This window comes from Hypomesus nipponensis, chromosome 13 (assembly GCF_054491055.1).
Source record: "Hypomesus nipponensis isolate SF chromosome 13, ASM5449105v1, whole genome shotgun sequence".
Taxonomy (NCBI): Eukaryota; Metazoa; Chordata; class Actinopteri; order Osmeriformes; family Osmeridae; genus Hypomesus; species Hypomesus nipponensis.
In genome coordinates, this window is record NC_140373.1 from 2,816,339 (window position 1) to 2,830,292 (window position 13,954).

The window sequence follows — 13,954 nt, forward strand, 5'->3', positions numbered from 1 at the left end:
AAGCAGGCTTGGGTCGACACGGCCTCTGGCAGGTCTGACACTTTTCAGATCAGTCAGTTCAGAGTTTTTTTTAATTAGAGTTTCAGCAGATCTTTTCCAAAGTGAGCGAATCAGAGCTCAACCTTGGTAAACTAATCCGCTTGGTTGTGTGTGTAACCGATACAAAAGCACAGGCTAACAGGCAAGCCTATTCACTGCATGTAAGCTTATTGGCTTGTTTAACTTTATTCCCCCCCTGTAATAATGTCTTTCCTTTGCCTTGTCTGACTTTCCCAAGGCCTCAGTTTGTGTTTTAGCCACTAAAACCCCATGCTAGATCAACTTCTCTCCCAGCTAATTGCAAATGATACAGGCTCAAAACGACAGTGTCCGTGAGAAGCGAAACGTTGCGAAAAACCACATGTAGCCTCCTCTGTCATTTAAATAAGAAGCACATCTTATATTTTTGGAAAGATCTGTGCCGGTGGGCTCCCAATGTAGGCTAGGTTAGTTCCTTGGAAACATATATCTTTAGGCTAACTTTAGTAAAGTAGCATTAGGCTCGTTTTAATCCATTGTAGAAATGAGGTCATAGGTGTGATTTACTTTAGTAAAATTAGCCCATTCCCCAAGAAAAGAAGCCATTCCTTGTTGATTTTCAAGCAGAGACAATGCTAGTTATTTACTGGAAAGTGTTGCTTTCCTTTTAACTGTTTTTTTATGGTGAAACGTTACACAAAGCTTGCTTGAATACCACCTTTTGTTGCCAGGTTACTTAGTGAATGGAACAGTGAACTGGGACAGAACATAACTGATTGCATCTTGTCATTTGAGTGCTCCTGAAGGGGTACTGGATGAAGTTCTTTTAGTTTAGTTTTTTTTTTTTGGGTGCCAGCTTCAGACACTTCAATAGCGTGTGTGTTTTTACAATAGTGGGGTTGTCATAGGAAGTGGCTTGTTGTGTTGTGGGGGTTGGCAGAAAGTAAGCTAAACTCCCAATGCAGTATATTTATCTCCCTGTGAAAAGTCACGCTTCGACCTTTTAGATTGGTAGCTGACCTGCGTACCTTGTAAAATAATTGTAAAATAAAAAATAAGTTGACGTAGTCAGTGCCGGTCATAGTTCGGATCTTATGTCTCTTGCCGGGTATAAACAGTTGAATTGGCAGTTGAGTGGTAATCAGTTCCTAGAAACTGAATTGTGAGATTTCCTTTTACTTGCCCTCATAAATCCCGGTTACATCACATTCATTAGGACAGAATGCAATCAAATTTATTTATGAAGCTCTCGGGCCAGAAAAAGCCTTATTTGGCCTTATGTGATTCTTTTTGATTGAGTTTCGAAGCGTTTCTAACTGTTGTCTCTTTCAGGTGAAGGATCTGACCAAGTTTCTGGACCCCAGCGGATTGGGGGTGATCAGCTTTGAGGACTTCCATCGTGGAGTCTCTGCCATCAGCAGTGGAGGTAAGCGTGAGGATCACGCCTACAGCTTCAGTCTTTCACTGACATTCTTCTAGTCATAATATTAATAATACATTGATCACGTAACTTATTATTTGTAAGTCAGGGCTTGTTCTTCCTTTTTTTTTTTATATTTAGAAAAACTTAAGATATCTACATATAAGTATCAGAGGGATATCAGATGGCTGAGCGGTGAGGGAGTCGGGCTGGTAATCAGAGGTTGCCAGATCGATTCCCTGCCATGCCAAAATGACGTTGTGCAAGGCACTTCACCCTACTTGCCTCGGGGGGAATGTCCCTGTACTTACTGTAAGTCGCTCTGGATAAGAGCGTCTGCTAAATGACTAAATGTAAATGTACATATAGTGTGCACATGTTTTGTTGTTTGAATAACTGTTAGAAAAACGCATAATTATGCTGATGATAGGAACTTGCACTGGCTGGCAGTTGTAGGGCCCACTAGCCTTATCTGTCCTAGGATCTCCCCTGAGGCTGCAGGCTTTGTCCTGTGTACAGCATGTCTACATTAATCTCCAAACTGAGTTGACAAGAGGGTGCTAGAAGAAGAAAAGACTGACCCATTTTATTTGAGACCGCACTCAAAATATCGTTCTTCTTCTACGGAATGTTTTTCTCTCTTCTCCCTCCCACTGTCCCATTTTGGTGAGGTCTGAACAGTGGGAATGTACGCATTAGCCTGTGGAAACAAAAGAAGCTATTTACCACACAGTCACACAGCCTTGACTACCATGTCCTCAGGTTTCTCAGATTTGATCTCAGCCAGTTCTGGAAAAGGAGTGGAAATGTTACCTGAAAAAAAAAAAAAAAAAGAATGACCTGTTTGTTTTTCTACCTCCTTCTTTCCTCATCCTACTCCACCGGTGGTAAACACCTGTGGTCACGAGCCAGTGAAAACCTGCCAGACAGAAAAAAAGACTTGACTGTAAACCCGGCGACTGGTTTATTACTGGCATCCACAGTGCTCATGGTGCTGACGTTACCATCAGGGTACTTGGACTGAGTTGAGACGGAGACATCATAGGCACAGTGATGTTGACATCACCCCCTGCTTTGTTGACACACACTGCACATTGTTTGTTGACGTCCAACCAGCTAAGCCTCTTTCTGGTCGCTGGTCTGTCGAGTCCTACGCTGGTGTTTCTTGGCTACACATCTCCAGTTACTCGGACCGTTAATAAGTTATGTGCTGGAAAACATGAGACCCATAGGCACATGGGCCGCTAGGCTTGATTTCAGCGAGAAAGGGAGTAGAGAGAGAGAGAGATGGAGGGAGGCAAAGAGTCCTATTTGCCTAAATAATTCAGTGTCCTCTCTTTGCTGTCCCCTTCTCTGGTTCTCTAGCTCAAGTTGATCTGTTTTTCCCGTCCATAAAAGTCGCCAAAAACTTTTCATAAGCCTTCACATAACCTGACTGCCAGTAAGCCACAGGTCTGCCTATGAAGCCAAGCTAAGCACACCTCCTATTGTGTACCGACTACGCTATGACTCAACATTTTTTTTTTCTCTCCCTAGAATAGCCCTGCGAAGGCCTCATTTGCCATTGTCTTAGTCTATTATGTATAGCTAATGTATTTGTTTTAAATGAGAACGTATTAGCTGTATTATTTTGATTCAGACCTCTCCCGAATTCTGTTTTGCCGTTAGCCTGTGAAGATCAAACCATGAACTTCCCAGACTTTTCGCACTATTCCGCCAGAATTTCAATTTCTCTCTCTATCATTCATAACCTGGCTGTGTGCATACAGATCCTGGTGGCTTTCAGCTTCACTAGTTCAGTGCCTAAGTAGGCTGTTTGTCTCCTCAGTTCTAGTCCACCCACCTCTGTTCACCCCCCCCTTCTTACTCCAGCATCAGCTACCTACGTACAGTATTAGGATGTTTTTGTTTCAATATGAGACTAATGTAAATGTAGCCTTCCAATTCCAACCTTTCCAGTTTCACTTACTCAAGTCAGAGGATGGTGGCCTTAGGGTAGAGCAACCCTTTAGGGGATGGAAATGCCTCGCCCCCTGTGGCCCCTTGAGGCTGGGCCCCCGAGGCCCCTGCAGCCAGGCTGTAACCCCCCCCGAGGCCCCTGCAGGCAGGCTGTAACCCCCCCGAGGCCCCTGTAGCCAGGCTGTAACCCCCCCGAGGCCCCTGCAGGCAGGCTGTAACCCCCCCGAGGCCCCTGTAGCCAGGCTGTAACCCCCCCGAGGCCCCTGTAGCCAGGCTGTAACCCCCCCCTGAGGACCCTGCAGCCAGGCTGTAACCCCCCCGAGGCCCCTGTAGCCAGGCTGTAACCCCCCCGAGGCCCCTGTAGGCAGGCTGTTACCCCCTTGAGGCCCGTCTACAAAGTGAAAGCAGTTGATCAGAGTTGAAGAACAGGGATGAAGGGATGAAGGATGTTTCTCAGCAGTAGCGCTTCCTGAGATGGTGCCAGGAGACTGCGTTGCTCCGACAGAATCACACGGAGAGGCTTCTCCCGTGAGCTCTGAGTTCAGTTCAGGTTTGAAACTTATTCCACCCCGACTGCACAGTAGTTTGCAACCGTCCTGCTGCAGAGGGGTTACGCAAGAGCAGGGTACAACTTCACCCAGGCCCGCCGGCAGCTGTCAGGAGAACTGCTTGTGTTCTTTTCTCTCAACGGGGTGCCTTTTTCCCAGCTCTGTTTACGAGCCCCTCCGGCCCCAGTGACTGATGGGATACTTTAGCACCGTATCAGGTTACACTGTTTGTCTGCAGGTGCTTTCAGACAAAAAGGGTTTTATTCACAAATCAGATTTTTTTTTTTTTACGGGAGTCTCGTGTCATTTGTTCTTTTACGGTTTCATTTAGCCCGTTTTTCAGTCACGCCGCACGCTCCACAAAGCTACTGTGCGTGGACGTGTCGTTATGTTGATTCGTTGTCTTCTCTGCAACCGCAGAGAGAGAGACGGGCAGGGAGGATGCAGGCCTGATGTAAACACACATAGGGCCGTTTAATTCGAGAGAAAAACAAAGGAAACCCGAGTATTTCACCGTATTTGACAGTATCTGACAGTATTCGCATGTCGTTTTTGACCCAGCTAGTGTGACTGGAGCACATTTAACCGAACAACTGCAGTGTTGTATGTTGATACAAGGGTTAACTACTCCTCTGTCGGCCTGACTGGCCTACAGCTCTGACTATCTCCCTGAGCTAAGCACGGAAGCCGACATGCTTCTCACGTCGACCTACAGCGCTCAAATCCAAGGACCACAAACATGTTCAATATTTGAATCCTGTCTAAGCTGTGTCCTTAACAGTATCAGGTTAATTACGTCCTTTTTCCCCAGTGTCCTCTGCCGTATCTTGGCAGCTGTTTGTTTTTCCGTGTGTTTGAACAGCCTAACGGGCGCTGCACATGTTTTCACTGAGTGTTTGAGCGCCGTTTGCTGACCTTGTGGTTGTGTTGTGACCCCCCCTGCAGGTCCAGAGCCACACCTCTACGACGTGCACTTCAGTCCAGGGGACTCTGCGGGAGGATGTCAGGAGGAGTACGATGAGGTGAGCACCAGGAAGGACCTTCACATGCACTCTTCGCCACCACTCTTTCACCGCTTACGTCGCCGCTAGTCTCTTCTAGTCTCCTCTAGTCTCTTCTAGTCTCTTTCTAGTCTCTGGGACATGCCAGATCACACCCTAAACACGGATGCTTCACAGAACTATGGGGAATTCCTCTGGGTAAAAGGTTCCTGATAGAATTGTGTACATTATGAAAGCTGCTGTTTGGAACCGCGTGCAGTTCTGTCTGACCTAAATAAGGGTTCTGTTCAGAATCAAATTTCAGTCTCACATCTCGTACGATGTAATCTTGCCAGTTACAGCCAAATCCCATTACAAGTGAACTTATGACTACCTGAAGAGTAATCTGCCTCAGTATATAACAGGGTATGTCAAAGCGGCTGACCTAACGTGGTGGTTGACTGTGAAGGAACAGGCCTACGTGGTTACTTGGAGTGAGTTTTCAGGTGTGTGTGGTCCGGTGAGGGTTCCCCTCTGCCCTGATGTGGGGATGTGGGGCCTACACAGGGCAGGACCCAGCTCTCAGACTGACCCCTCTGTGCACCCGCACATCACACAGTCGTTCACAGAATGGCTCAGCGAAGCTGTGATTACCGGTGCTTGCATGTCCCACTTGCTGAACACTAGGGTTTGGCACAGTCCCCTTACATCTGGCTGAATTTTCACATTTTAACTTCCTTCTCTTATGCAGGAATATCGAATGGCTGGAATGTGGTCGTTTTTTTTCTTCACGCATTCTGTTTTTTCAGCTGTGGTTAGAATTCCTGGAATTACTGGCTTCTATTGTGCACGGGCTTGTATATTTAAGTATCATTTTCTGCGGCGTCTGCGAGATGAAATTGATTTTTAAATTCAGTTACGTGCCTTCTGAGATCTTGTTTGGGTGATTGCAGTGTATCCTGCACTGCACCCACATGCCACGCAGTATCAGCGCCCCCTATTGGTGTGGTGTAGAAGTGAGGTGCTAGAGTTTGTTTGCAAACATACCCTGTGTGTACAGTACATATCAGCTACCACCATGCTGGTACATGGCAGAGTGCCCATACTCTGGTCCTTGGATGAAATGAAGTCAATGACATTTAGCCTATGATTCATTCCTAATGAGACCAACAGTAACATGAAAAATATAAGTAGGCTATTGATATTCAGTTGTTTACTATAATGTTCTGGAGGTGGTCGCGTGAAAGGAAATTACAAACACGCTTTACCGTGTGTGTGTGTGTAACGTTCCCTCTCTCGCGGGTCGACCTCAAAACAGTGGTAGCTACTGTGTTTAGTGTGAACGTAGCTCAGAGTTTTTACAGTAAGACTTTTAGGGTAGTTGATGCTTTTGAAGTCATCGCCACACCTGTGCCGCTGCCCCCGTTGTTTTTCCCCCTGGGTTCCTGGCAGTAAAGGGTCTCTCCTCAATGGCCGCGCTGTTCCACTCCTGTTTGCTTTCAAAACAGGCGAGGTGAGGCTGTCGGGCGGAGGCCTACGAAAACTAAACACCCCCCCTCCCCTCCTCCTCCACCACCTCCTCCTCCTCCGTCTTTAGCTTTTCCTGTAACTCATCCCCCCCCCCCCCCTCTCTTCAGACTGCTTGATGAGGTCTCCAACCGAACAATTCTCCCTCCCTCCTCCTGTCATGTGCGTTTCTCTGGAAGCTCCAGGCCATAGCTGCGCTACCTGTTCTCGTGAGGAGAGCTGAGTTTTGTTGAGCGGCTCTCTTGTCGTGTTACCTCTCCCAGCCTGAGGTGGTGTTTCTGACATGACGTCATGCTGTTTTTCCACCTGAAGGTAAACACCCAGTCAGTTTATGGTGGGGCTGTATAGTATAGGGCTTCCTCTCAGTCAACGTAATGCCTGTGGGGAGTAACAGATAGAACGTTGCTTAATGATTCACCCTGTCATATTGTTCCAGTCAGCTTGGCTTAATGATTCACCCTGTCATATTGTTCCAGTCAGCTTGGCTTAATGATTTATCCTGTCATATTGGTCCAGTCAGCTTGGTTTTACACCAGCAGGAAAGATATAAAAGGGACATAGACAATCTTGTGACATATAGATATATATATTTTAAAATCACGATTTAGTGAGGGGAGGGGACTTGGGGGTGCCGAGGGGAGTTAAGGGGGGGGGGTTGGCAGCATGGCAGGCGGTCCCGTTCTCTGTCCCTGTCCTTTGGACTCTCCCTCCCTCTGTCTCCACCCCTCTGCTGCTGGACAAAGTGTTACACGTCCTCCTGTTTATTACTCTCTCTTTCCCTGAGAGCCAAACGGAGGAAGCTCCACAAGGCGGATGAGGAGAGGTCTCCTGACAGGCCAGTCTTCCTGCCTGTTAGACCCAGGCACATAGCATGGTTTTGGGCATGATGGCGAGCCCTCTGGGCCCTGTGCCTGCTGGAGCTCCAGACAGACAGGTAGGAGACGGTTCACTCACCAGATGTACGCTTGACTTGACTTGACTGACGAGACTTTGTGTACAGTAATGTAATGGCTAGTGAGGTTGTGGTTGTTCAAGTCCAATAAGGGTGTGCAGAGTCTATTCTTTTGTATAGTACGTCCGAACTGTGACTTTGTGTTGGAAAAGCAAGCATCTGCATGGAGGGACTTGTTTGTGTGTGTGTGTGTGTGTGTGTTGAGGCACTGGTCTGTGTGTGCGCTTGTTGACTCGAGGTGTTGACGGCACAGCCTGTTTTGCTTGGCACAGTGATCTGAAACTCTCAACAGATTGGGTCTGAAACGTGTTTAAGCTGTAGGATTTAGTTTGGACTTTTCTCTAATTGCCAGTTTGAGCCATGCATGTTGCCCCTCGGCTCTTTTCCCCTTTCACAGCTTGATGTCAGTAGATGAATACCTGTACAGCCAAATGTCATGTAATGGAACAAAGGTCTTTATTCATTGTTGGCTGCCTCTTCATCTATAATAGCATAACATCTTGTATATTGTTGTTCCCATATCTACTCTGGAGTAAATGAGTGTCTTGTAGAGTCTTTAATCATCCCTGACAGCAATTCTAGGCTAGGAAAAAAAGACGTGTAAAAAAAAGTGTAAAGTTTCTGTGTAGGTAAACATTAGGTAGACAGGCTTTCTCAACTGTTAAGACTTAACACATAGCTCCAAGCCTCTATTTTTTTAGTCAGTTGTTAATAAGTCCACTGAATACTTCAACCGGTGCGGTCAAAACACAGACACGACTAACTAACTAACCCCCCCCTCCACAGCAGAACGAGGTGACGGACAGCGCCTACCTGGGCTCAGAGAGCACCTACAGCGAGTGTGAGACGTTCACCGATGAAGACACGGGAGCCCTGGTCGCCCCGGAGATGCACGAGGACGTGGAGACGGACAGCGGAATCGAAGCGGCGCTGCACGACCAGGACGACGGCAGCAACAGGTTAGTCAGAGGGCCATTTTTAGGGGGAACCCTCACCCCCAACCCCCTCTCCCAGACCTAGAACCAGAGAACTTAGAACCACAGCTACGGGCCCCTAGGCCAGTGGTTCCCAATCCGGTCCTCAGGGACCCCCTGTCCTGCATGTTTTAGATGTTTTCCTGCTCCAACACACCTGATTCAAATGACTGGTCGTTAACAGGCTTCTGCATAGCTGGATAACAACTCATTCATTTGAATCAGGTGTGTTGGAGCAGGGAAACATCTAAAACATGCAGGACAAGGGTGCCCTGAGGACCGGATTGGGAACCACTGCCCTAGGCCATACCCCTTGGCTGTAGTTAAATGGGTTAGGGTTAGGGTAAGGGTTACGGTTAGCACCTGTATCTTAAAGTTTAACTCTGCATGAACTGTTCAAAATCAAATCCAAATGTATTTGTATAGCCCTTTTTACACGCAAGCATGTCACAGAGGGCTTCACATACGCCCATAGAACTGCCCCTCAACCAAACCTAAACCCTCAGGGAAGACAAGGAAAAACTCCCAGAAAAAGGAGGAGAAAAAAAAATAAAGGAAGAAACCTTAAACAGCTGCACAACTACAGCTGTGGGGCAGCGTCGGCTAGAGACACACATTGAAGGATGGTCTGAGCTGATTGGCCAGCGGTCCAGAGCTTCCATGTCAGGCCCTGCATGGATGGAAGGAGTCCTTGGGATCCATTGAGCCACTGCAGGTCAAACCCCTGGGTACTGTAGTGCGGTGGTTCTCAATCCTGGTCCTCGGGACCCCCTGCCCTGCATGTTTTAGATATTTCCCTCCTCAAACACACCCGATTCAAATAAATGGGCCTGATAACGACGCATTAATTTGAATCAGGTGTGTTTGAGGAGGGGAAATACCTAGAACACGCAGGGCAGGGGGTCCCGAGGACCAGGATTGAGAACCACTGCTGTAGTGCATCAGCCCTTCAGGCTCTTTCTTGGCACTGGACTACATGGAGTCTATGTGGGTCACCAGACATAGAGATTAAAGAGAGGCTAGAGCAGCCACCAGAGATACAACGACCTAGCTCTGTAAGTGCTATGTTCACAGACACAGCACAACTGTGCCAATCTAAGTGAAGGTGCTTTTAGGTTTGTTTTCTCATGTAACCTCGCACATTCAGACTCCCTGCACACCCACAGCCTGATGGCTTTCAAAGAAGTTGTCGAGCTTTTTCATTTACCCATCTGTTTCTGGCTTTGAAAAGAAGGTAAAATAAGTAAACCGAGAGGAGGAATGTGAGGCCAACGGATCATGTAGAACTAACGCCAGGAGAGCTTTGTGATTTGAAGAGTAAAAGCATAAAGATAGTGCTTATTGTGAGCAAGGATTCAGTTGATTAAGTGGTTATCCCAGATGGCTTTTTAAGGTTGTCATGAAATTATAAGTAATTATAAGTAAAGATAATAGAGTGGAGCCAGAGAAAAGTTTTCACTGTTTAGACACTTTTTTTTCCCTACAGTTGTACAACGATAGAGTTGACAAATCAGAAACCCCTCAGACACAATGTTCCAGCCTGAGACCTTGAGGAATCCAAACAGAGATCAGTAGTAGGTCCTAGCGGCAGTCAGTTCCCTGCTTCTACCACGGCTCATTTGAACTTAACTCAGAACTTTGGATATCTACTCATTAAATCTGTGTTTTTGACAGCAATGATCACAGTAAGTTCATATTTCCTATTGGACTTAATCAGTCCTGCCGTACCAAGCCTATTGCCACTGTATATTTCTCATCACGGCCACTTTTAAACCCCATTTTAGCTTAATTTGTGCTCTTTGTTTAAGGATTTGTTTGGGTGGGGGTGGTAGGGTAACCTGATGAAGAAAGGCAAAGATGATTAGCTGTGGGTTTTGGCCTGTTTTCCTCCCCACGTCCTCACCCTCCTCCTCCTCCCAGGAGAGATTAGAAGCGGCCACCTGTTAGGATCACAGCAGGGGCAGGGGGACCGACTCCGACTCGTGTCATGTCCTTTTCTCACTCTGTGAACATCGCAAGTCCTAAACCTCTCATTAGTGTCGGGTGCGTGCATGGGACATATAGGAAGCCTCGGGAGCTCTCAGGCGTTCCTGCTGCATGCCGTTATAAGATGACTCGGGGATTCAAGTATTGTGGCACCTTGCCTGATCTCTGGTGTGCGGCCATTTTTTTTGGGGGGGGGGGGGGGGGACGACTTACATGCGATTTAATATTTTTGAGTGGATGGATTACAGGGCTGATAACAGGGGCGAGGTGTGTGTCTTGCGTGTGCCTGGAGGCTAGTCCTCCAGCCTGGGACGAGGAGGGAAGTGTAGGGGGGTGAGGTGGTACTGAGTTGACTGTCTGACCTGGTTCCCGGGCTTCATGACGGCTCTTAGGGCTCCGGCTGACAGGGATATGTGTGTCTTTCCCTTCCTCAGCTGGGCCCTGAATTCAAGAAAGTGTGGAGTTTGCTCTTTTTGTCTTTTGTTTTCGTGAGGGTCTATCTCCCCCCCCCCCCCCCCCCCCCCCCACCCTCCCCTCCCAGCTCCCCTCTTTCCTTCATGCTGAGGTTAGCCAAACGGCCGTCCCACACGCACACGTCTACATTCCCCTGTTTCAGCAGTCCTGCTTTTTTTTTTTTTGTACATTTGACAGGAAATTGGAAGGTCGTCACTCGCTGAACTTCCCAGAAACTCATACTTTGTTCTGACCTCCCTGTGGCTCAGCCTTTGCCACAAAATGGCATGTGGTATTTTTTATATGTTCGGTATCATTGTTCGTACAGATGCACAGCCTCTTCCTCCTCTGGAGACAGATGAAGGTCTGCTTCATTACTGAATGGAATTATATTTTGATGTAATACCTGTTTTTGTAGAGAAACAATTCTGTATTCTCAAACATTTCTGTTCTGATCCTCACCAGTCATCTGCAAAGCTATAGTTCCTCCGAACAAGTAACAATAAAGCACAACTTTACTGCGGGTGAATCACCTAACACACCATGTAGATTCCCTTTGTCAATACACACTTTAGAGCCATTTAATGTAATATTGACTTTTTAAAAGGGAGTTCACATTATCAATTGAAGTTTTTTTCCTGGATTAGGACGTTTTCTTTGTCATTGGAAAGGTCCCATGACAGGGTTTAACTGCACTTTGTGTGCAGGCACAATAAGACCTGTCGGTTAAATGTTGTTGGGGGGGGGGGAAACCTGATACTCATTTCCTGTCCACATTGTGACTCTATATTGTCAGGAACGGAACACAAGAGCTTTCAAGCTTTGGTTTTGCAACACATCTTTATCTGGCCTAGTGTAGCCTTAGCTAGTGTAGCCTTAGCTAGTGTAGCCTTAGCTAGTGTAGCTTTAGCTAGTGTAGCCTTAGCTAGTGTAGCCTTAGCTAGTGTAGCCTTAGCTAGTGTAGCCTTAGCTAGTGTAGCCTTAGCTAGCATCTCATCCATGAGGAGACGGACGTTACATGTATGAGTGCATTCGCCTATCAGGGGGATTAGGATTTGTAACAGGATTAACCACCCTCCACAACCCCCCCCTCTCCCTGGTCCTAGCCCAGCCCATCACCCCTACATGGTATGGGCCTGGGCGGGTCAGCACACTGGCCTGTTGGCCCTGCTGAGCCCTAAATCTGATTAACCCTCAGCCCCTCACAGCCAGCCACAAGCCTGCCCGACTGCAGTCATGGCAACAGCGAGACACGGCTGACTTCTGAGGAACCGCCGCGTAGACTGACGGTTTGAGAGGACGTTTTTTGGAGGGGAGTTTTACTGACCAGGGACCAACCGACAAACGGTTGCTGCTGTCTCCTCGTTGGGGCACGGCCTGTGTCTGGAGTGGGGGCGTGTCCAGCGAAACTTCAGGATTCCTCTCTGGCTGTCTGGGGTTCTGTCTCCGGTTGCTCCGAGGCTTTCGCGCCAGGGCAGCGGGCGGCGTTCGAAGATGCGCTCTCTGTCCTCCCCCGCCCTCCACGTGGGGGACCTGAGGGTGGGCCTCAGTAGGGGGTAAGTGACATGGGGCGGTTTGTGTCGTATCGGAGGAGGTGACGAGTGCACCAGGTGGCGATTCTGCTTAGTGAGCGACAGCTGACCGTCTGAGTGGGTTAGAAAGGGTTCATGTTTATGGCCTCCGGTCTCATAAACGCTAGAGAAGGGCCATGCCATTGTATGGTGACGACCCTGAGGCGGATGTCCTGTGTAAGCACCACAGAGCTATCACTCATCCTGTCGGCTAACAGGAAGGACTATCTGCCCCACCGCTCTCTGGGGACCGGAGTAAGTGTTAGCCCTGGCATGTTTACTCAACTTCCACGACCCTGTTAAAATAAAACCACAGATAAGCTAAACGTGTCTTGCCTGGTGTCTTAACCTGCTTTGCGATGGCTCTGTATCTATTTGTGAAAGTTGGCCGCTGGCTAATTTTAAACTCGACAACCGTCGGTCTGTCTCTGTTCTTAGTTAAAGCCACTTCCTGAAGCCTAGCCTAAATGAAGCCCCCTCCCCCCCCAGACAAGGCACCGCTGACATGCATCCAGTGCTGTCATCACAGGCATTAGGACTCTGAAGCAGACGTTTTGTTTCTGCCAAGCAGACTCGGGGGATTAATGTCAATTAACAGATTACCCTTTAAGACAAACTGATAAAAAAAATTAAAAAAATAACCTCATCCAGATTGTTTCCTGACCCTTTAATCTCTCCGGTCCAAATGCTCTTTTCAGGATTGAGTTATTTTGAAGCTTTTTAATTCTACACCGACAGTGTGCCATCTTAATATGGAGTTTGGCACAGCTCACATGGAGCCTGAAATACCTGCACCGTCTGAAAACTGTTTAGAATAGAGATGCTGCTTGTTGGCTAAGGCCTCTGCTGTGGTATGTTGGGAACTGTAAGGACACAGATGTGTATTAATAGCCCAGTGATAAACAGATGGAGGCTTGGTAGGAAAATAGATTCCAGACATAGCCATGGTGCTGCTTTCAGCAGGTGATGCAGGTGAAGGCCTGCAGTGTACACAAACTCGAGCTCACTTTCTCTCTTTTTCTCCCTCCCTCCTTCTCTCATCCTCACCCCCCAGGTTCTCCTTGAACTCTGAGCTCCATGACCACTCCCTAGTGACGGTGATTGGTGGAGAAGAAGAGCACTTTGAGGATTTTGGGGAGAGCAACACCTCGGAGCTGCTGGAGACCAACGAGGGGAGCGAGGGTGAGGGCGAGGGGGTGCCCTCTCACCTCCAGACGCCCGAACAGGTGGATTGCTCCTCCCTGCTCCTCTCTCCCAGGTACGGGGCTACCAGATCCACCGCAGAACAGTCAGTTTCAGGGTTCATCACTGTACGGTGAAAGAAAGTGTTGATATGTACAGTCAGTGAAGAAATGACCTCTTCAAGGACATTTAGTTGAAAGTGCCTTCAGTTCTAACAGTATGTTTTGTTCTAGGTTCTGCTACACGTAACAAAAAAACACACTTCTCTTTAACTGGTGCTTTTTACAGTAGTTCCACTTGATAGAATGTGGGAGACAGTGTCTGGAAGTGGTGACATTGTTGTCAGCCACTTTCTGTGCCACAGTCTTCCAGCCTACCCTTCTC

The 13,954-nt window shown here is 47.8% G+C and overlaps 1 protein-coding gene across 4 annotated transcripts in view; it reads left to right on the forward strand.

Annotated features, from left to right (window-relative positions):
• Positions 1-13,954, forward strand: part of rab11fip3 (RAB11 family interacting protein 3 (class II)) — a 33,055-nt gene that overhangs the window by 7,585 nt on the left and 11,516 nt on the right. For all 4 annotated transcript variants that reach the window (XM_084670247.1, XM_084670248.1, XM_084670249.1 and 1 more), the window contains 4 exons: positions 1,351-1,444; positions 4,891-4,967; positions 8,191-8,363; positions 13,443-13,646. In XM_084670247.1, coding sequence (XP_084526373.1) covers positions 1,351-1,444; positions 4,891-4,967; positions 8,191-8,363; positions 13,443-13,646 — 548 coding nt within the window. The remainder of the gene's footprint in view (positions 1-1,350; positions 1,445-4,890; positions 4,968-8,190; positions 8,364-13,442; positions 13,647-13,954) is intronic.